Here is a 21,216-nt window from a genome sequence, read left to right as displayed (position 1 = left end):
GTCTTGATGAGTGCCACCAACTTGGATTACTGCAAAGCCTTCCAATAGTTCTTCCCTTTGTCTCCATCCTTCTCTCCTAAACTGCTCTCCTCTTTGCTCTAAAGTTACCTTTCCAAGACCAAGATCTGATCATGGGAATTCCCCATCATAAAACCTGTTCAGTGGGTACGAGGGTGGTTCAGTGGTAGAATTCTCGTCTGCCATGCGGAGACCTGGGTTTGATTCACGGCCCATGCACTTCCCCCCAAAACAAACAAACAAGCAAAGAAACAAACAAGAAACTAACCAAACAAAAAATTCAACAAATGGTTCTGCAATAACAGGATACTCAAATGGAAAAAGAATGAAATGTGACCCTGCCTTAAAACACATACACACACACACACACACACACACACACACACACGCATACATGCAAAAAGAAAACTATGCAGGTTTCAACTAATAATTACTGAATAATTACTATGTATCAAGCTCTAATTGCTTATTCTTTCATTTATTCATTGAACAAAAACTTAGCGAGCACTTTTTACATGTCAGGCAGTAGGCTGGGTGTCAGAATTTGGACCTGAATAAGACCTAGCCCCTGCCTTCTCATAACACACGGGCTAGTGTGGAAAAAAAATGACATTAAATAAGAAGTTACACTAAAGTAAAGAAGCTCTCATATATTTCCTTTTCTCACTTCATCCTCATAACTCCACAAGAAGGTATTTTATAGATGAATAAGCTGAGATGCTGAGTGGTTAATTAGCCCACTATCACAGAGTAAGTAAATGGTAGAATCAGATTTCAAACCCAAAACATGCCTGAAATTTGTCCTTTCCAGTTGTCATTCTTCCTCCAATGACTCCCTGTTACCTACACAATATTCCAAATTCCCAAGAGGTTCCTTTAAGGCCCTTCAAAACATGTGCCCAGCTGATACTTTATACCCATCGCCAGGCACACTCAAGCATCTCTCAGTACGGTTGTACAAAATTCGATTTGCATTCCCAGAAGCCAACCTGTCCTCTTGTGCTTTTGCTCCTGTTGTTTAATCTGCCTGCCAAAATCCTCCTTCTATTTCCTCCCCTCTTCCTGACTCATATTCCAGTAATGACCACACCTGTCCCACCCTTTGCAGAACTCTCAGAAGCACGCTTTCCCAGATGTCCCATCTGGGTTGACTGGTAAGAATGCCACCCTCCATCCCTAGAGTAGCATTTCATGGCATTGCTTGGGCTGCATAGAGCACAAAGCTCAATTTCTCCCCAAATGACTTCCTGTTGTAAGAGATAAGGGACTGCACGCCACTTAGGTTAGACTCACACAGGATTCACTTTCTCAGGGGTGCTAGCTCAGACTGCACCTTCTCCTTTTTGGTTGCCAGGTTAGCAACCTCACTTTAAATACAGTGAAGGTGTGCCCCGAAATCCCACACCAAAAAGCAAAGGTCCTGAAGAGCTCATAGCAAGGATTCTGCTTCTAATTGTCATCCATCAGTGAGACCAGAGAAGTACAAAAGATGTTTCTACTCAACAACGCTATCCCTCAAGTGCCTCTCTCTAGGTAAGACCCATGCCTGCAATAGCCAGGGCAGTGTGGTCAGCACTGCAAGACATGGAAAACTCTTGCACTAGGCAACTACACATGGAAAGGAAGGCTTTGTTGCTGCTGCAGACTCTCTGGACTGACGCAGGCAGCCCACCGCCTCTAGGGTAGAAGTAGGAGTAGGGCTGTAAAGAACATAGAGAAACATCTTCAAGTCTTTAGGAATCTCTAGAGAAATAAGTACTTGCACTCTGTCCCGCCTCAGAGACAGGATCTCAGGTGCTTCCTGTTGGGGATTGAAAGCAGAGACTCAAATGATTTGCACACTGATGTTCATAGCAGCATTATTCACAATTGCCAAGAGATGGAAAATTCCATCAGTTAACAGATTAATGGATAAACAAACGTGGTATATCCATATAAGGCAATATTGTTCAACTGTAAAAAGGAATGAAGTTGTGATGTATGCAACAACGCAGATGAACCTTAAAGCCATCGGGCTGAATGAGATAAGCCAGACACAAGAGAACACCTATCATATGAGCTCACTGATATGAAGTAGACTAAGCAAATTCATAGAACCACAAACTAGAATACAGTTTACCAGGGGCTGGGGTGTAGGGAATGGGGAGTTATTGCTTCATTGATACAAAGTTTCTGTTTGGGGTAATGGAAAAGTTTTGTTAATAGATTGTGGTGATGGTGGCACAACATTGTGAATGGAACAATTATATATTTGAATTTGGTTGAAAGGTGGAAATTGTGGGTTGTACACATGTTACTGGAATAAATTTAAAAAACAACCTAGGACTGTACAGCACAGTGAACCCTATTGTAAACAATAGGTTATAGTTAATAACATAATTAGGATAACATTGTTTCATCAGTTGTTAACGAAGGCACCACAGTAATGCAAAATGTTAATAACAGGGAAAACTGTGTGTGTGAGGGTGGGATATATGGGGACTCTGTGTTTTCTGCATTATTTTTTCTAACCTACGACTTCTCCAATAAAAAATTTTACTCAAAGAATAAACCAGGGAAGAAAAAAAAAAAGAAAGAAATGGATTTCAGAGCAAAGAATACTACCAAGGATAATGAGGATAAAGGGGTCAATGAAGCAAAAAGACATACTCCTAAATACCCACGCCCCTGATAATGGGCTTCAAAATACGTGAAGATGGAACTTTGAGGAAAAAGCCAAATCCACAGTTATTGTTGGAGACTTCAACATCCCTCTGTCAATCAATAATCATGAAAACAAGTAGGCAGAACACACGGTAAGCCTCAAACTATGTTAGCCACTGTTGTTCTTAATTAACAATTCAATTCGAAAAACATTTAGCAAACATAATTGGAGATCCAGGACCCCTGCAAGCCCAGAGCCCGCGCAATCTCCCCGGAAGCGCGGTCTCCCCAGCCCCGCCCCTTTCAGGCGCGCTCCTCGGTGCCTCCCTGGCTCCCCCACGTGGTGGTTCTGGGATCAGCACGTGGCCGTCTTTCAGATGACTCGGACGGGGCTGGCCCCAGGCGAGGGTTCTAGAAAAGTGGAGCCCCTGGGTAGAGTGGCAGTGGCGCAGCTGTGGGAAGGAGTGCAGCGCCGGGAGCCAGGAAACTCCGAACTCCAAGCCAGCGGAGTCACTGCTCAGATGCTGCAGGGGCTGAGGGAAGTGAATCCACACGCCCCTGTGCAGGAATGACCGTGGCCGGGTGTGTCTCTCTGCGGATTGGGGGCGGTAGAGGTGGGGTAGGCAGAAAGGCGTCTGTATAGCAACAACTTCTGCTTGCTGCATCTTCCCCATGTTATGACGAGATAACCATTACATCTTGGAGCAAAAATGCCTGTCCAGAACACCGAGTCGCAGTGTCCTTGTTTTGTATCCAGTGCAGTAACCCAGCTTTCTGGGAGTCTGTAGAATTGGCAGAGGCAGACCCTGAAGGGTTTTGTGTACTAATTCAGCTATGGTTTTATCTAGAGGGCAAGAAGGAACCATTGGGGGCTTCCATTATGGGGTGACATGACCAAAAATCCACTAAGGCTGCTGGAGACACCTGGCCCTCCAGGGAATGTTACCCCACGTTGCTTACCCGTGGCATCACGTCCTTCACACACATCCTCCCATCTGAGGTCGCCACCACCCTGCACCCTGCCCCAACTCACAGACGAGGACTGGAGGCTCAGAGAATCAGGAGGCTCGACCTGGGTCATATCCCAAGTGTGCCATCTACACAATCCAGATTAGAACCTAGCTCTTCAGTCGCCCAGGCCTGGGTCTTTCTTTTCTTTGAAAACAATTATTGTCTTTTAAAAACGTTACATTGGAAGCATAGGAAAGCATTTTTGTTATTCAAACAGCACGGAAGCAAATTTTCTCAACTCTTACCCCCTCCCCCAGCAAAATCTTTTCCAACAGTTTCTGTGGATCTTCCAAGGTCTCATTCTGCATTTACACACATGCACACATGCACACATACATATACATCTGCATATGTGTAAATAGGCTGGACTCTATGTACCATCAGGTGCCTCTTTTTTACATAGCACTGTTCCCTAGCAGTGCATAAGGAGCCATCTCTTCTTCTGAAGAGTGACTTGGTATTGGTGTGGATGGCTGTCATTTCCTTCCCAGCTCCCTGGAGCCCTCTCCACTGCTCGTGCTGCCCCTTAGACATTCACTGGACCCAATGCCTTGGTATTCCAGGCACTGAATAACTGGAGAGTGGCCTCTGGAAGGCAGCATTTCCTGCTGATGGCAGCGAAATGATTTAGAGCATAATCGTAAATATTTGTGGAAATAATTTTAGGCAGCTTTTAGACACATTTTTTTTGTCTTAAAGATTATTCACAATTGCTGAAAGATGGAAGCAACCAAAGTATTTATCAACCCACGGATGGATAAACACAATGTGGTGTTGCCACGCAATGGAACGATGTTCAGCCATAAAAAGGAATGAAGTTCTGATCCATGCAACACATGGATGAACCCTGAAGGTATCATGTTGAGTGAAACAAGCCAGACACAAAAGCACAGATATTGTATGATCTCACCGATAAGAAATGATTAGAATAAGCAAGTCACAGAGTCAGAAGCTAGAATACTGGTACTAGGGGTCAGGGTGGGGTGGGAAATGGGGCATTCTTGTTTAATTGGGGCCGAATTTCTGTTTGGGGTCATGGGAAAGTTTTGTTAACGGATGGTGGTGATGGTGCCACAACATTGTGAATGGGGCTAACACTGAATTTTATATTTGAATGTGGTTACTAGATATGTTATAGAATAAAAATTAAAAAACAACAACAACATAGGACTGTAGACCACAGTGAGCCCTAATGTAAACTGGATTATAGTTAATGGTACAATTATCATAATATTGTTTCATCAATTGTAACAAAGGCACCAAAGTAATGCATAGTGTTAATAATAGGGAAAATGTGTGTGTGAGAGAACCGGATAGATGGAAACTGTATTTTCTACATGCTTTTTCTGTAAACCTCAAAGTACTCTAATAAAACAAAACGTAGCAATCTAATGTGTGTCAGGAAAAAACAATCATAAGTACATCAAACTGGAGATCCAAGGATATTTTTACTTTCTTTAATAAAGTTTATTAAAGTTTAATAAAATGGGTCTCTTTAAGGAGAAATATTAAGTAAGTAATAGCACAGGTGAAGCGTGGATAATGGCAAGAATCCTAAGGGTGGAAAGTGCCTGAGAAGGTTTGGGAAGCAGGGAATGGGGGCCCCGGTTGGGGGAAGGGATCTGGGGACCTGTCGGACATTGAGAGGGCTCAAGTACTGGCTTTGATTGATTTGAGGGGAAGGAAGAGTGCTTCTGTTTCTCTCTTGTAATCTGTGCATTCCATGACCCAAGGAAATAGGCACACCTGGGCAGAAGGACAGAGTTCCCACGACTCCTCTGGGCTGCGGCAGGTTATGCTGAGACACAGGAGCCGTGGACAGCCACTTGCCCTCTCAGGGTCCCGCTCCCCCGCCGGCCACAAAAGGGAAAGTTGTCAGAGGTCTCAGTTCATCCTGAGGGCGCTGGTGAGCCACGGAGGGCTTTTTCCTCGCAGGTGTTGCATAACAGGGACGCTTTAAGACCAACTGAGGTGTAAATTCTTTGGGTCATGCTCCCAAACAGAGGGAAAAATAAAGAAACTGCAGCCTTTGGGGCAATTTATTGTAGTCCCCAACGTTAGTGGAAAGGTATTCTCTAGTTTGTAGGCTTGAACCGAAGAAGAGATCTGCAGTGGATTTGAAGGAGATTTATTGGACCTCGCAAGGGGTGCCAGAGAAAAGCCAGATATCACAGACCTTGGGGGGTCTCCAAGGAGAGAACCCAGAACCACTGGTTCTGGGCTTGACAACAGCACAGGCAGGCACCAGCTGCCTTCCGGTTCTGCCCGCGTACAGATTGGGGGCCTGGAGCTGGCTCTGCGTCCTTGCCCACTCCCTCCACACTCCTTTCTCCCCGCCTTGCCTCTGACATGCTAGAGGCAAGATGATCAGAACTGTGGCACTGTTGTTTTTAAAAAGCTGAGGCCAAATATTTACCCACTGGATGATCTCAATCACGCTTTGAGAAGTGCATGAATGTACCGGAAGAAAATATAAAAAAATGTTAACTAATAGTGGTTCTCTCCGGAAGGAGGGATCGTGAAAGATTTTCTTTTCCTTAAAGAGCAGAGAGGGGAAAAGCCACCAAACCAACAGCCAGTGGAGCTCAAAGTAGCTGAGCTCCGACCCGGACACCCAAGAAAACATGCCCTCGCACGTTAGGCCAGCTCAGCCCAGGTGGTGACGTCAAGGTGGAAGAAAGCACCATCCTGATCTTTAAAAGAAAAGCCAAGGTGGCATTCAGCACAGACAGGCTTTTTAGAAAAGGTAGTGTGCCTGGAGCGGGGCCTGGGTTTTATTGATAGAAGGCTAGGTCCTGCCCCAGCTCCGCTGAAGCATGCAGCCAGGCCTGTCCAAGGCAAACACAGCCGCCCGGCCCAGCCAGCCTGGGGAGCAACCCCCGCTCCGGGCTGTTTGTCGGCTGGGGGCTGCTCAGCGCCCACGTGGGATTCTTGGCTCCTCCCTCAGTGATCTATCAGTGGTGACTGTTCTAGACACAGCCCTCACGGAGCACGCCAGAGTTTCCCACCCGAGGGAAGGGGATTGCACTGCTTCCAAATACTCAGACGCAAGTATTTGCTGCTGACATTCAGACTATCAGACACCATAGTCAGCCGAGCCCAGGCCCTGTCCGGGGGGCCTTTGGCCACCACACCCGGGCACAGGCTGAACTGCTCTAGGAGAGGGTTTCTCAACCTCGGCACTTATTGACAGTCTAGGTCAGATAATTCCTTGTTGGAGGCAGGGTCAGGGGCCGTCCTGTGCGCTGTAGATTGTTTAACAGCATCCCTGGCCTCTCCCTGCTAGACGCCAGGAGCAGCTGTCCAATTGTGACAACCAAAAATGTCGCCAGAAATTGCAAAATGTCCCTTGGGGGTCAGGGAGGGAATCTCTCCGCACTGAGAACTGCTGCTCTCGCTCTCGAGAAAAGACTAAGGGGAGATGCAAAAGGAGATGCGAGGAGAGGCAGGAGGAGCAGGGATTAAGGATGGGGACACGGGGAGGGTTAGGGGGGGCAGGAAAAGGAGAGAGACTTGGCAGCTCCCAAGGGGCGGGGATGGGGAAAGAAAAAGAGTTTAAATAAGATTTTTAGGAAATTTTTATATATCACGTGCTCTATAACTTCTCTTCGAAGAAACGACATCACTCATCAGTCCTTTGGGAGTCAGACTTGTCTCCCTTCCTTTCCCTGTCCCCCAACCCCAGATAGACAGGCTCTGGCTATGGACATGTCCTTCCCAAGAGGCCTGGTTACCTATGGCCACACCATAAACAGTTACTATTCCAAAGTCTGTGGAGGACGTGCAATATTTTAAAGCATTTATTTTAGAATCAATTCAATCTCAACCTTATAAAGCCATGCATTGTGCTTGCTTTCTAACAATGTTGTCCTGGTGAGGAAAAAAGGACCTGAGGAATAGCAGGGACGCTCAGAGCACCTATGGGCGGGGCAAACATTGGAGCATCATTGATGGCCAGAAAAAGGCACACCAGTGGCTACTGTGCAGACTGGGCGCTGCCCACGTGCCCACTGCTATTCTGTTCCGGGAAAAACCACCCATCGAGGGCCTGGGTTATTGTCTTCCACAGCGCCCTGGACCTTTTCCTCATAAGCAAGGGATTTGTTTGTTTAAAATCTCACTCTCCTACTCCCCTACAAACACAGAGAGGGCAGAGGCCATGACTATTCTCATTGTCACTAAGTTCCTGGCATTCCTGTGCCATTTGGGCCTGGCACATGGTCAATTCTCAAAACATACTTTTAAATGAATAAATGAATGGTGTCCTAGAACATTTCTTACTTCCTTGACAGGCAACCTCTGACTCACATGTTAAGACTTCATTCAGATGTCACCTCCTCTGTAAAGCCTTCCCTGATTTCTCCCAGCAGAAATAAATGCTTGTGTACCCAAAAACACTTTGTACTTTTATTGCAACATGCATCACAGTATATACTAATTCATTACATTCTGTCTCCCCTGCATTGAGGACAAGAAGCTGGGATGTATCATTTATTCTCTCTCCTCCTCCCCACTACCTGGCACATAGTAAATGCTCCATAAGTGTTTGTTCAATCCAAGAATCAGTAAATGCCCTCCTATGTCTCTGTTCCAAATCCTAGACATCAAAGTTCAAACATATTATGGTCAACTGCTTTGGCAAAACCCAGAACCGACCAGTTGCTTTGAGAATCAATTCCTGCTTTTTAGAACAGGGAAGGAACATTTGCCTGGCGTCTCTGAAGGTTGATCTGACCTGGCTGGCAAACGGGCAGTAAGAATGAATGCGCTCAAGAAATCCCAGCCCCTGAAAGTGGGGACATGAATGGACATTTGCACACTGGTGTTCTTGGTGGCAGTGTTCGCAATGTGGCCTAAGGGTACAACTGAGAAATGGAAGGGGAAACTGTAGTATTTATACACAAGAGACTACTAAGCTGCAAGAAGGAATGAAGTTGTGAGGTATGCGACTAGGTGAATGAACCTAAAGGACAGTATGTTGAATAAAATGTCAAAAAACAAAAAGACAAATATTATCATGCCTCACTCATATGGATTAACTATAGTATACAAACTCAGAGAACTGAAGTCGAGAGCATGGTTATCGGGTTGGGGCCTATTGTAAAGGGTCCTAGATTGTAAGCTCTTTCAGCAGTCACATGTATTCAGGAGATGTAACTGATATTTCTAAATTCTGAGATACTGAGCTATTTGTATATAATCTGGTCATTCCCTGAAACTTCAGGTATTTATGTGACATCTGAGACTCTAAAGCTGTGAAAGTCAGCATTATCCTATTCAGCAACTATTTAAAAAGCTGAAAAAGTGATCAGACTTCATCTAGAGATATGAATGAAGCTGATCTGGATAGGACTAAGGTAAATCAGAATACAGGGTAAAGGATGATATGGTCCATATTTTCAAACTTCAACCTCTGTGTGAGACCAAAGGGAAAGATATTTATTTGTAAATAAATTTATATTTTGGGTAGCACATTATCTAATTTAACTTGTGAGATCAGTTTACTTAAACATCAAAATTACATGGAATCTTGGATAGGACGTGAGATCTTGTTGGTTTGCACAGGTTAGTGTGATGCCCCGATATATCTCACAGTACTTTGAGCAGTGAAACAAAAAGTATTTGCAAAGTCCCCTTGGGGGGCTGGGGAGAATGGAGAAAATATTCAACTTCCCCATCTGGGGGATTCCTGATATTCTCACAAGCAGTGGGAACAACAAATTCCATAGGCTAAGCCCTCAATCTTGGGGCTTGCCCCTATGAAGCTTATTCCTGCAAAGGATAAGCCTACTGATAATTATGTCTAAGTGTCACCTTCCAGAGAGCCTCTTTTGTTGCTCAGATGTAGCCTCTCTCTCTAAGCCAATTTGGCAGGTGAACTCACTGCCCTCCCCTGTACACGGGACATAACTCCCAGGTTGTAACTCTCCCTGGCAATGTGGGACAGGACTCCCAGGATGAGCTGGGACCCCACATCATTGGATTGAGAAAGCCTTCTTGACCAAAAGGGGGAAGAGAGAAATGAGACCAAAAAAAGTCTCAGTGGCTGAGAGATTTCAAACAGAGTTCAGAGGTTATCCTGGAGGTTATTCCTATGCATTATATAGACATCCCTTTTTAGTTTATGGTGTATTGGAGTGGCTGAAGGGAAGTACTTGAAACTGTTAAAGACTGTATAACTATATAGCTTTTACAATGTGACTGCATGATTGTGAAAACCTTGTGTCTAATGCTCCATTATCCAGGGCATGGACAGATGAGTCAAAAACAAAAAATAAGGATAAAAAATAAACAATAGGGAGAGATAAAGGGTAAAAATTGGGTAGATTGAAATACTGTGGGTTAATGAGAGCGAGCGGTAAGGGGTATGGGATGTATGAGTTCTTTTTTTTTCTTTTTATTTCTTTTTCTGGAGTGATGCAAATATTCCAACAATGATCATGGTGAAGAATACACAACTATGTGATGATATTGTGAGCCAATGATTCTATAATATGGTTGGACTCTGTGGATATTTCTCAGTAACAATGTATTTTTTTAAAGTCTCAGCCCCTTCCTTTCCACCATCCCAAGGCTAGTCCCCACCACTGTAGCTAGTACCCAGGCTGAGGCATCCCAGGAGCCTTCTCTGGGGCACCCCACCCCACACTCCCACCACTAGATCAGAGTTCTCCGGGGACATCTCAGTGTCTACAGACTTCTCCATGTCACTGCCCCTGTCCACCCCTCCGGTCCCTTCAGAAAGGGGTGTGTCTGCAGACCCCATTTTGCCTGAGGGGACCCTGACCTCCAGTACACATGCGGCATGGTGCTCCCAGGAGGGAAAGTGGAGCCCAGGGCACCTGCAGAAGCTGTTCTCGCCCGGGTCTGTGCGCTTTGCTGCCTACCTGGCCGAAGGTGGGGGTGAGGGTGCTCTCTGGAGAGGGCCTGTCCAGGGACGGGCCTCCCTGCTGACTGCAGTCCAGCTGGATCAGGTGGCGGCACTCCGGGTGGCAGGTGAATTTGCAGTCTGGAGGGAAGGAACCAAAGGGGGGTGAGGGGACAGGCAGATTGCTATCCACTTCCACCCAGAGAAATAACCTGGGAGCCTGTGCGTAGCTCCTGGAGGAGAGAGCAGGGCTGGAGAGAAACGGAGGGGTGGGGAGGGGGACAGGATGTGTCTTTAAGAGAGCACAAGGTGAGGAGGCGTGTGCAGGGCTACCACGAGCAGTGAAACTTAACAAGGGCTTCACCCATCTGCAAACTGTTTTCACCTGGATGCCCCTGCAAATTACAATTGCCTCTTTACGGACAGGAAATTGGGACTCAGGGTATTTAGTGACTTTCTCAAGGTCAGATCATCTGGGCACAGACTGGTGCTCTTACTACTAATTTAGACTAATCACCGGGTCCCTTGGCTCCCTGGGGAAGGATTTGACTTTTCTGGGCCTCATTTTGCCAATCTGTAAAATCTAGGTAATGTCTGCCATGCCTGTTGCACAAGGATGCCTATAGTTACAGGGGAGAACATGTCTTGTAAAATGAAAGACATCTCTGGAGACAAGGACATTATCGTCATCCAGAAGGGTTGCAGCTCCCCTCTAACCCTGCCCAGCCTAGAAATGCGGGGATGGTTACCGTAACCCAGCAGATAGAGCCCTCAGGAAACATCTAAATCAGGACTTCAGGGAAGACAAAAGACACAGCATCCCCTTCCAAGGAAGCAGAGTTTAATAGAAGAGCTGGAAAGAACACTGGGAACTACCTTGCAGGTGGGGAAACTGAGGCCCAGAGAAGTAAACCGAGATGCCCATTGACACATAGCTCATCAGTGGCAGAGCCAAGGCTGCTGCTGTTCTCCAGCTTTCTCAAGGGCTTTCTCTAGAGCCTCCTTGATAGAAGGGAAAGGAAGTCAAGAGAGCAGGAGACAGGGGTGCATGGGTAGTTCAGTGGTAGAAAGCCTGCCTGCTAGGTGGGAGGCCTGGCTTCCATTCCCAGCCCATGCACCCCTCCCCACCCCACCCCCGCACCACCCACCCCCATCCCCCCAAAAAAAGAGAGAAAGAGAGAAGGAGACAGTGAGGCAAGGCCAGGCAAGGGGAGTCTGTGCGTGGTGGGGTGGGAGTGAAGAACAGGGTGGTAGCAAAAGAAATCAAGTTCATCTGCAGGCAAAATGCTCAGATGCGAGGTGTGGTTCCCACCCATAGCCACTGGTCAGCCAGGCTCACCCATCCTGGAGGTGCCCTACTGAGGAAAGGGTGCTGGGCTCGCTGAGAAGGTTTCCTTCCTGACTGTGAAGCCAGGCGCATGGGGGCGGGCTGGGGCAGGCGCATTTTCTGGTGGGGGACATGACAGCCAGGACTTTCGTGGGTATCCTGGGGATTAGGGGACCACTGTGGCCTTTTGGGTGCTGTGGATTCACGTTCCCAGAGACTTCCTTCTAACAAGCTCCCAAGCTCTAGCACATTTGCTTTCCTTTTTAGCGCTGCTAGAACATGCTCTATCTTGGGGTGGGAGTCAGGGCTCCTCTTCTCCCAAAACCTGGTTCAGGAATGAGAACCTCCCTCAGCTTCCCCTTCCCTGACACCCTTGGGCCACATTTCTTGCAAGGGTTTTGCCACCCACGTCTGCAAGGGGGCAGCTGACAAATGTGGGGACGTGCACAAAGTCCCTGCCACGTTCTTACACCAATGGTCCCAAGCCCCTCCGCTGGGACCTCCCCCCGCTGCTGGGACAACCACCTTTCTGGGATGGGGTTTAGAAGCTCTACTGCCCACCTCCTGCAGGCCTGAAAGTGAGGCTCACAAACATCCCTGCCTTCAGAGCTCACCCTTCTCTCCTCCGCAGAGGGCCCTCATCTCACCAGAAGATGACATGGGTGGAGCCAATTCTCTGAGGTCTGGGCCCTGCCCTGCAGGTGCCTGTGTGTGTTTCGGGCCCCTCCACCCCCCGGGGGCAATCTCCTGCCCAGCACGAGGGCCACCTCCATTGCAGCACTGTGAGCATGGAGGTCAGAGACAAATGTGCACGGCAAGTTTACCCTGCCCGCGGTGCCCAGAAATGCCAGGGCTTTGATAAGGCAGCCCCGGGCCAGAGCCCACAGAACCCAGCATTGTTCCCGGGCTCCAGCCCTGGGACACACCTGTGCAGACTCTGGCTGTGTTCGGAGCGATAAAGAATGATCTGGGGATGCCAAGACAGGGTACAAGGAAGAGGAGGAAGGACTGGCAACTCTCCCTACCCCATGGGGAGCCAGGGCTGCCACCAGCTCACAAATGGGCAAACTTCCCCTCTACTCTTTTAGCTCCTTGAACTGTTGACTCGAGCTGTCTACCTACATTTGTGCATCTGAAAATCTCTCAGTTCCCTTGTCTAACTTCTGCTCTGTCTCTTTCTAACACACACACGCACAAACACACACCATGAAAACAGCATCCAAATCTCAGAAAGATCTTTTTATAGGCCTCATGCTGATCTGGGCAGAGCTAGGGGATAGAAGACTCAGAGAGGAGAGTTGCTGGATTTTTAAAAAGCACGTTTGAGCACCGCTGCCTTGATTCCATCAGACCACATAATCACGGATTGTAACAAAACCACTGAAGCACATGTTGATGTTTCCTGGCCCATGGGAAATTCCAAGCCCAGGGCTTTTCAGCCAGCAGAGATGAGATCACGGTGCCCAAGCCCTTCTGCAAGCACACAAACCAGCCCCACCCGCCACTGCCAGCCACTTGTAGGTCTGAGGGGACCTGAATGGGAGATCTAGGGGATCTACTGGGACCCAGTGGTTAACCCCCCAGGAGGATCCTTTCCTCAAGGCAGCTCATCACGGGATGCTGCCAAACCAATCCTTGCTCTTAGTAGCCCATCGTCCTCTGCAGCCTTCAGTTGGTGCTCAGTTTGGATGAGGAAAGAGAGGGTCCTGGGTTGAGCAGGGCCACACGGCCGCGTGGAAGGGCTCAGCCTTCCCTGGATGTCCAATGCCATCACCCGCGGCAGCAGCATCAATTGCATCTTGAGCTCAGGCTTCAGTGGGCCCTGGGCTAGCCTGAGGGTGAAGGTGAATAAGACAGGACCCCCATGGAACTCAGGCTAGCTGAGTCAGCAGGACGCGTGAAAAGACAACTAATGAATGAGACAGCGTAAAGCAGGGCCCAATCCTGGCACACGTGCAGGAAGCTAGTTCAGGCAACAGAGAGACACCTGCCACCAGAGCAGTCAGGGGAGGCTCTGGAGAGCCTTAAAGAATGGCTCAAATTCTGGGTAACACATATTCCCCCATCACGGGGGCCAGGAGTAGGTGGGGGGGGGGGCGGTGTCTGACATCACAAAATAGATAGGACCAGAAAGTAGCAAAAGGTTAGAGAATGGGCGGGCAACGGTGGCTCAGTGGCAGAGTTCTCGCCTACTGTGCCGGAGACCCGGGTTCGAGTCCCAGTGCCTGCCCATGCTGAAAAAAAAAAAAGAGGTTGGAGAGTGATATTCCTCAATATAGTCCTTTGGGAAGAACTGTCATTTCTTGATCTTAGTATTATCTATAAAACAGAATTATTCTCTTCCCTCTCCATCTTTCCCTTCTAGCTATAACCCCCAGGCTCCATTCCCACAAAATCTGTTTTTAATGCAACCTTACTGACATATATTCAACACCATACATTCTATCCAAAGTATAAAATCAGGGGCTTGCAGTATCATCATATGGTTGTGCATTCATCACCACAGTGAATTTTAGGGCATTTTCATCACTCCAAAAAATAATAATAAAACAAAATAAAAAAGAACACTCAAAACATCCCACCCCCACTATTATTTATTTATTTTTTGTCTTTATTTTATTACTCATCTGCCCATGTCCTGGATAAAGGGAGGGTCAGTCGCAAGGTTTTCACAGTCTCACGGCCACACGATAAAAGCCATGTAGTTATACAAGCATCAGCAAAAAACAAGTTTATTGGATTAGAGGTCAACCGTTTCAGGTATTTCCAGGGGATCTTTTGAAGGGAAAAATGTGCTTCCAGGTTTTGGTGGCCTATGGAAAGAGAAGAGGTCAGTTGCAAGGAGCAGTGGTGGAGACAAACCAAAATCAGTGTGCCTCTCCCAAGTAGGGAACTGGGAGCCAGGATGGAGGGGCTCCTGGGATCCAGCCTCGGCATCAGACCCTGGGCCAGATCAGGAGCACAGAGCCCTGAGGCCCAAACAGATGGAGGTTTCTAAGGGGCACCTTGTCCAAAGAGCAGCAGTGGGCTGGCTGGGGCAGGGGTAGGGGGTAGGGCATGCTGGGCTGAAGCCAGGGCCTCCCACCTCCCTCTGCCGGCCTGCTCCTGGCCTTCACAGACCTGGAGGGCTCTCCCAAGGTCACCACCACGAACAAGAAAGTCAGGGCCAAGACATCTCAGGGCAACCTACGCCCAGAGAGGACTTTCTTTCCTCCACTTCAGCCCAGAGGACGTGGAGTTGACAGGTAGAACTCCGTGTGCTAGGAGAATGTTTTTCCAAAATGCAGAAGCTACAAAACTTCCCTTAATCCCCAGGGCTGCCAAAGTTAGTTCCTGCCGCACCCCAGTTGCAAATGTACACACACACACACACACACACACACACACACACACATTGCCGGGTGGCTGCATAACCTGAGTGGCTAATTTTTCTGAACCAGAAGCATTCCACTGACTAAAAAATCCGTAAGGCCCTTTCACCCTGTAGTTGCATGTAAGATCCCCAGATAAGGGAGAGAGCTGTCCATTTAACTCTGCCTCTCTGGTCCAGGCTAAGGGAGGGTGGGGAGAAGGGCAAAGGTGGAGGAGGGGTAGCACAGGGATAGAAAGCCTGGTTTGCAGCAAGCTCACCAGCTTCCTTTAGGGCCACTCCCCCTGCATGGCCAAAGCAGCCTCTGAGGCTCAAAGGGAAGCAGGACAGCTTCCGAATCTAGGACACCAGCCCCCACACGGCACCCATTCTCTGGGCACCCCAAGCCTTCTTGGAGAAGGCCAACCTCAGAGCAATCCCTACCCCCTACCCCCGCCTCTGCTGCTGGCTCCAGTCCCTGCTCATCAGCTCTGAGATGCTGGGTAATTTCCAACATCTAAGCCTTAAACTCTTCAGTTATAAAATGGGAATAACAATAGCCAGTTCATAGGTTTGCCATGGGGATTAAGTGAGATTCTTGGGGCAAAGCACCCCATGGAAGATCAGGCTCTTGGAAGCCCCAGTTATGTTCCATCCCTCCTCCTCCTCTCCCACCATGACCCTACATGCAATTCCTTCCTCCCTTCCCCCCACCCTGAGCTGCTGGTGGATAACCTAGAGTCCTTATCAACCTCCCCCCCCCTATTTTTTTCTAAAGCAAGTACTCAGATAGCTTTTAGTTGTAAAATAACTTGTCCTTAGGCACTACAGACAAGTAAAAAAATAACATGCACTGGAACTTCAATGTTACAAGGATTTTTTAAAAAGTGGGAGTAGGGGCTGTCTTGGTCCTGGCTGCACCCAGGACAGCCGCTGACAGATGGAGGCTGGGGCAGTGAGACCAGCCTGGGGGCTCCTCCACCAGCCCCCACACCCTGTCTGGCCCTGGTGCAGCCCCACTGCATCGTCATGCTGCAGCCTCGGTCCCTGCCTGCTCCCCCAGCCAGCAAAACCCCTCTCCCCATCTAGCCCCAAGATTTCCCCTCAAGCCTCAGGCCTTCTTGCAATGGACCCAGCAGTTCCCTCTGCGAACCCCCCATCCCTGGAACTGTGCACGGTGCAGCTTCTGAGCCCATCCTTCCCCAGGAGCGTTGCTCTGGGAAACCCTTTCCCTGCTGACCATTCAGAGGGGGGGTGAATATGAGTTGGTTGAGTGAATAGAGGAAGGAAGGGTACCCAGCCTTCTGCTGAAGTGGAGAGACCAGAGTGTGATGCTGGCCTGCGCTAGCATCCTAAATCCTCCATGCCTCAGTTTCCTCATTTGTTAAATGGAGATGATAACAGCAGCTGCCTCACGGTTTCTGAGAGACTCAAATGACATAATTGTGTAAATTATTTGACACACCACCTGATATAAACAGATAGTTGAGTGGGTATCAGCTATTCTTATTACCTGACTAAAATCCAAGCGTAGCCTCGCAGTGGATGCAGCATCAGGCGTCTCATCCCCGGAGCCTGTCTGTGCCCCTCCCATCAGCATCCCCTGACTGTCCTCCAGGCCCCTGCTGGGTCCCGACGCAAGACCTGCCCCTCCTCAGGCCTCTCATTGAGCCCCTGTCCCCGGTTCAATGTAAGGGCAGCTCCAGGTCTCAGCTCCGTGCAGGGGAGAGGCGCCAGGTGTCTGTGCAGCCAGGTAACCCCTCCCCACCTCGGACAGCCGCCGCTGCCCTCCCCGGGACTTCTCTCCTCTTTCCCTTCCTGACCCCCTCCGATATTTGAACCTCTAAAAACTTGCTCTCACTTCTGAAAAGAAATTGATAATACCCGGTATCACGGAGGATGTGGGGAAATGAAAAGGGTCTTACCCTCGGTAGCACCAATTTCCTTTAGAAATTTATCCCGAGTATATATTTTTTTGTATCTGAAGATGTCGTCACTAAAATGCTCATCACCTAGTTGTCTATGACAGCAAGATGCCAGAAATATCCCACCGTCAGCTACAGGGGACTAGTTAAAATCAGGGTATGTATTAACGGAGTCCTACAAGGCCAACATAAAAAAATGATGTAGGTTAAAAAGAAAAGATGATATAGGTTAATATCAATCAACTTGAAAAGATGTTCACAGCAGAACACTGAATGGAAAAAGGTTGTGTTGTACAATCCCAATTATGCAAAAACTGACACATACCCATATGTACATCATGCACAGAGAGATGTCTGCACAGACAGTCAGATGCTTCCTTGTTTCGAGTGATGGGATTTCAAGTGTTTTCCTTTCTTTGTCATTCTAAATTGTTTAGATTTTTATAGTAAACACAGATTCTTTGTTAACGGGGGAAAATGCCACAAAAAAAGGAAGAAGGGACAATCAGATTCCCACACTGTGATGACAGCAAGTCCCACCAGTCACCGCCTTCTGCGTGCCAGGTGCTTTACAGACGGGATTTCATGTAAACCGCACTAGGGCTCTGAGATTAGGGCTTCCACCCCGATTCTAGAGATGAGGAAATCGAGACTCGGTGACGTTAAGTGACCCTTGACAGTCTTATCCAGGGAGTGGCAGGGCTGGGAGTGGAAACCCCTCGCGCCTGGCTGCTTCTCAGTGGCCCTGCTTTCTGGGAAGCCCATCCTGCGAGCTGTCACCTCCCTCGGTCCTGGTTCTGCCTACCCTGCGTTACTTGAGGCCAGGGATGAACGTCCTCGGGGAAAGAAGTGGGGTGGCAGACAGCAGAAAGAGCCTGGGTGGGGGATATGGGGTTTTCTCCTCTGGGCTGGCAGAGCTCTCCCGAGGCCTCCCTTCCCTCCTTGGAGGAGCTGGGAAGGATCAGTGCGCAGATCCCCTTCCAGCTAAGCCAAGACACTCAGCCCAGGAGGCTCCTGGGGCCTGGGGGCTGCTGAACCCATGTGTACAGTGTCTGCCTGCTCCCTGGATTGGTTCTCCATTCACGGACCCATCGTCTTTGGGAGACTCTGAGCTAGCCCGGCAGCAGTCGGAGGGTCCTTGCCCTAGAGCCCGGGAGTCGGCTTCACCAGAAAGCCAGCTCTTCAGGCAAGGCCACACTGCACCAGGGGATGGTCCTTGGCTTCCTCCACCCCGAGAGCCACAGCCTCTGCAATGCTGCATCCCACGACCCTGCAACGGCGTCCACCAGCCTCATCACCCAAGGAGCTGAGGATGCAGGCTCACAGCCAGAACGCACAGCGGGCTCTGGCAGCAGCCGCCTCATGGACCCAGGACCAAGGGCGCCCACCGAGAAGCCGTCAATCAGAGGGCTTCAGACAGCCCGCGTGGTCCCTGGAAACACACTCCTTAACAATTACGATCAAGCTCTCTGAGATAGGGTCTGAGGGAAAGAACACAATCGGGAGTGGAGAGCGGAAAGAATTTGGCCTCCCGCGTCACACAGACCAGATGCTTGGGCAATCTAACCTCAGATAAATATGGAATTTATTTAGCCTCAGTGTCCTCATCTGTAAAACGGAGGTAATAACATCTTTCTTGTCATTAGAGTTGTCAAAATGAGAGAATGTATGGCAAGCATCCAACAGTGCCTGGCACAGGACCCCCGAGTCTAGGTACACAGCTTTTGTTGACTCAGCCTGCGATGCTAGCCAAAAACCTCTCAATGTGTGTATCCTTGGCCAGTTCATTAGGGCCGAATGCTGGCTCATCTATGTTCTGCCTCCCTGCCTCCACCTCCCTCCAAGGCCCTGCCTTCGGTGGGCTCAGAGGAGAAGTGCAGAGGGTGAGAAGATAGGTCACACGGATGAGTAAGAAGGTGGAGAGACTGTGACGTGCAAAGCTTAGAGGTCTGCAGCAATTGCCAAAATCAACACAATCTCTATATTTTTCATATTCCTGACAAAACTCTCCTAGTGAGGCTGGCAGCAGGGGAATGGAAACTCCCCACTCTCCTGGGTCCGGCAACCAGCTCAGGATATCTGCATCTGCATCACTGTTTCCAGGAAAGAGCCTGACCCAGCCCTCTTGAGACTGTATGCTGTAGTTCCGAGTTTCAGAAGATAGGCCACCCCCGAGGGCTCTCAGTACCCCCCACCCAAGCCCAGAGGGCCTGGAGACACAGAACTACTCCCTCTCATTCCAACTCACACAAGTATGGAGAAGGAGGGAGGGGGGATGTGAAAGCAAGTCAGGACGGCACCAATGACAGGTCAATGTCATTAGAAGAGGGGGGACCTGGAGGCCAGGCCCGTCTCTTAGGTAAGAGATTGCTACCTCCTCCCACGGACAGACAAGGTGGGCAACTGGACGTGCAAGGGCTGTTGTCTTTGTGGGAAAAGCCAAAAGGCGATGGGCCAGAACATGATTTAGTTTGGACCAGATGTTCGGTTCCCATGTAAAATAGAGGGTTGCGATGTGCCGGCCTCCAGGAAGCAGGCGTGCTGCACAGAGAAAGTGCTGGAAGGGGTGGTGGTGCTGCGAGCCTGGCTGAACTAAGGACATGAGGAGGTCATCGGGTGACCACCCAAGATCCTGGTGTTCACACCTTCCCTAAACGACCAGGTCAGCTCTGTGCAGGGCAGGGCTGGATGGGGTTGACACGAGCATTTTAAAGTGACCTTTTTTGTATAGGAGGGAAAGGCAAAAATCCTGCCCAGTTGTTAACAACTCAGAGACCAAAGCCAATATTAAAATTCTCTTTGGGACCTTGGTCTCTGGCTCTAACATATCAATTATTTATTCCCCAAGCCTCTGGCCTCTTGTCACATTTCCAGGCAGGCTGGATGTGTCCCCTCCATCTCTTCCCAAGCACACTGGGTCGGTCTGGCAAACTCTGGGCTCCAGGGCTGGCCTGCAGAGGCCACCGCCCTGTCCCATGTGGGTGGGTGTGCCTCTTGGACAGACCCCTTCATCAGCTGTCTCCAGCACAATCACACATCCCTAGGCTGAAAGCACCAACAAAGTTAGGGGCTGCGGCCGGGCCAGGTGAGGCGATGGGAGGGGCAGGCGGAGGGAGGGCAGGACAGTTGACAAGTTCAGACGGGTGGTGCAGGAAGCCAGGGCAGCGTCAGGCAGTGGCTGCCATGCACCTGGTGAGGCAGGGGAGCTTCTTTCCACGTGGCCTGTTAGGTGCCACTTCCCTCCTCGGGGGTACTGCCCCTGAAGCACTTGCCCACCCTGTCCTCACAGGGTCGGGGCTCCCTTCCCAGAATGGCTTATAGCTTCTGAGTCCTGGGTTCTCCTTCCCGCCTGGTCAACTTATTACCAGTACAGGGCCTGCAGGACACCTTATCAATGGGAATGGGCACTGTTTTACTGCTTTTCATGAACTTTTAATTATTATACTCACACATGTGCATATATTTAGAATTATAAACCAATTTAATAGGGTTGAATCATTTTTAAGGATTCATGCTTCAACTTTAGAGTATTAATTGACTCCCTGCTAGGATAATACTAGAACTTTCCTTCCCATCTCTTCTGACCCTCCCCCTCATTCTTTTATTTATTTTTTAATTAAAAATTTTTTTTAAAACATAACAACATACAAACACAAACATTCTTACCATATGATCATTCCATTCTTGGTATATAATCGGTAACTCACAATATCAACACATAGTTGTATATCCATCACCATGATCATTTTTTAGAACATTGCATCAATTCAGAAAAAGAAATAAAAAAGAAAAACGAAAAAAAACTCACACATATCATACCCCTTGCCCCTCCCTCTCACTGACTACTAGTACTTCCATCTACCCAATATATTTTAGCCTTTGTTTCCCCTATTTTTTTCTATACTCTTTATCACTCCCTTTCATTGATCGCTATCATTTCAATCTACCAAATTTATTTTAACATTTGTTCCCCCTATTATTTATTTATTTTTAATCCATATATTTTACTCATCTGTCCATACCATAAAAGGAGCATCAGACACAAGGTTTTCACAATCACACAGTCACATTGCGA

At 48.6% G+C, this 21,216-nt stretch overlaps 1 protein-coding gene across 1 annotated transcript in view; it reads right to left on the bottom strand.

Annotated features, from left to right (window-relative positions):
- Positions 1 to 21,216, bottom strand: part of RASSF5 (Ras association domain family member 5) — a 69,112-nt gene that overhangs the window by 32,142 nt on the left and 15,754 nt on the right. The window contains exon 2 of the mRNA XM_077157614.1: positions 10,560 to 10,681. Within this exon, the coding sequence (XP_077013729.1) occupies positions 10,560 to 10,681 (122 nt within the window). The remainder of the gene's footprint in view (positions 1 to 10,559; positions 10,682 to 21,216) is intronic.

Source organism: Tamandua tetradactyla, chromosome 4 (genome assembly GCF_023851605.1).
Source record: "Tamandua tetradactyla isolate mTamTet1 chromosome 4, mTamTet1.pri, whole genome shotgun sequence".
Classification (NCBI taxonomy): domain Eukaryota; kingdom Metazoa; phylum Chordata; class Mammalia; order Pilosa; family Myrmecophagidae; genus Tamandua; species Tamandua tetradactyla.
Note: the sequence above shows the minus strand (reverse complement) of the source record. Positions and strands in the feature narration are given on the sequence as shown.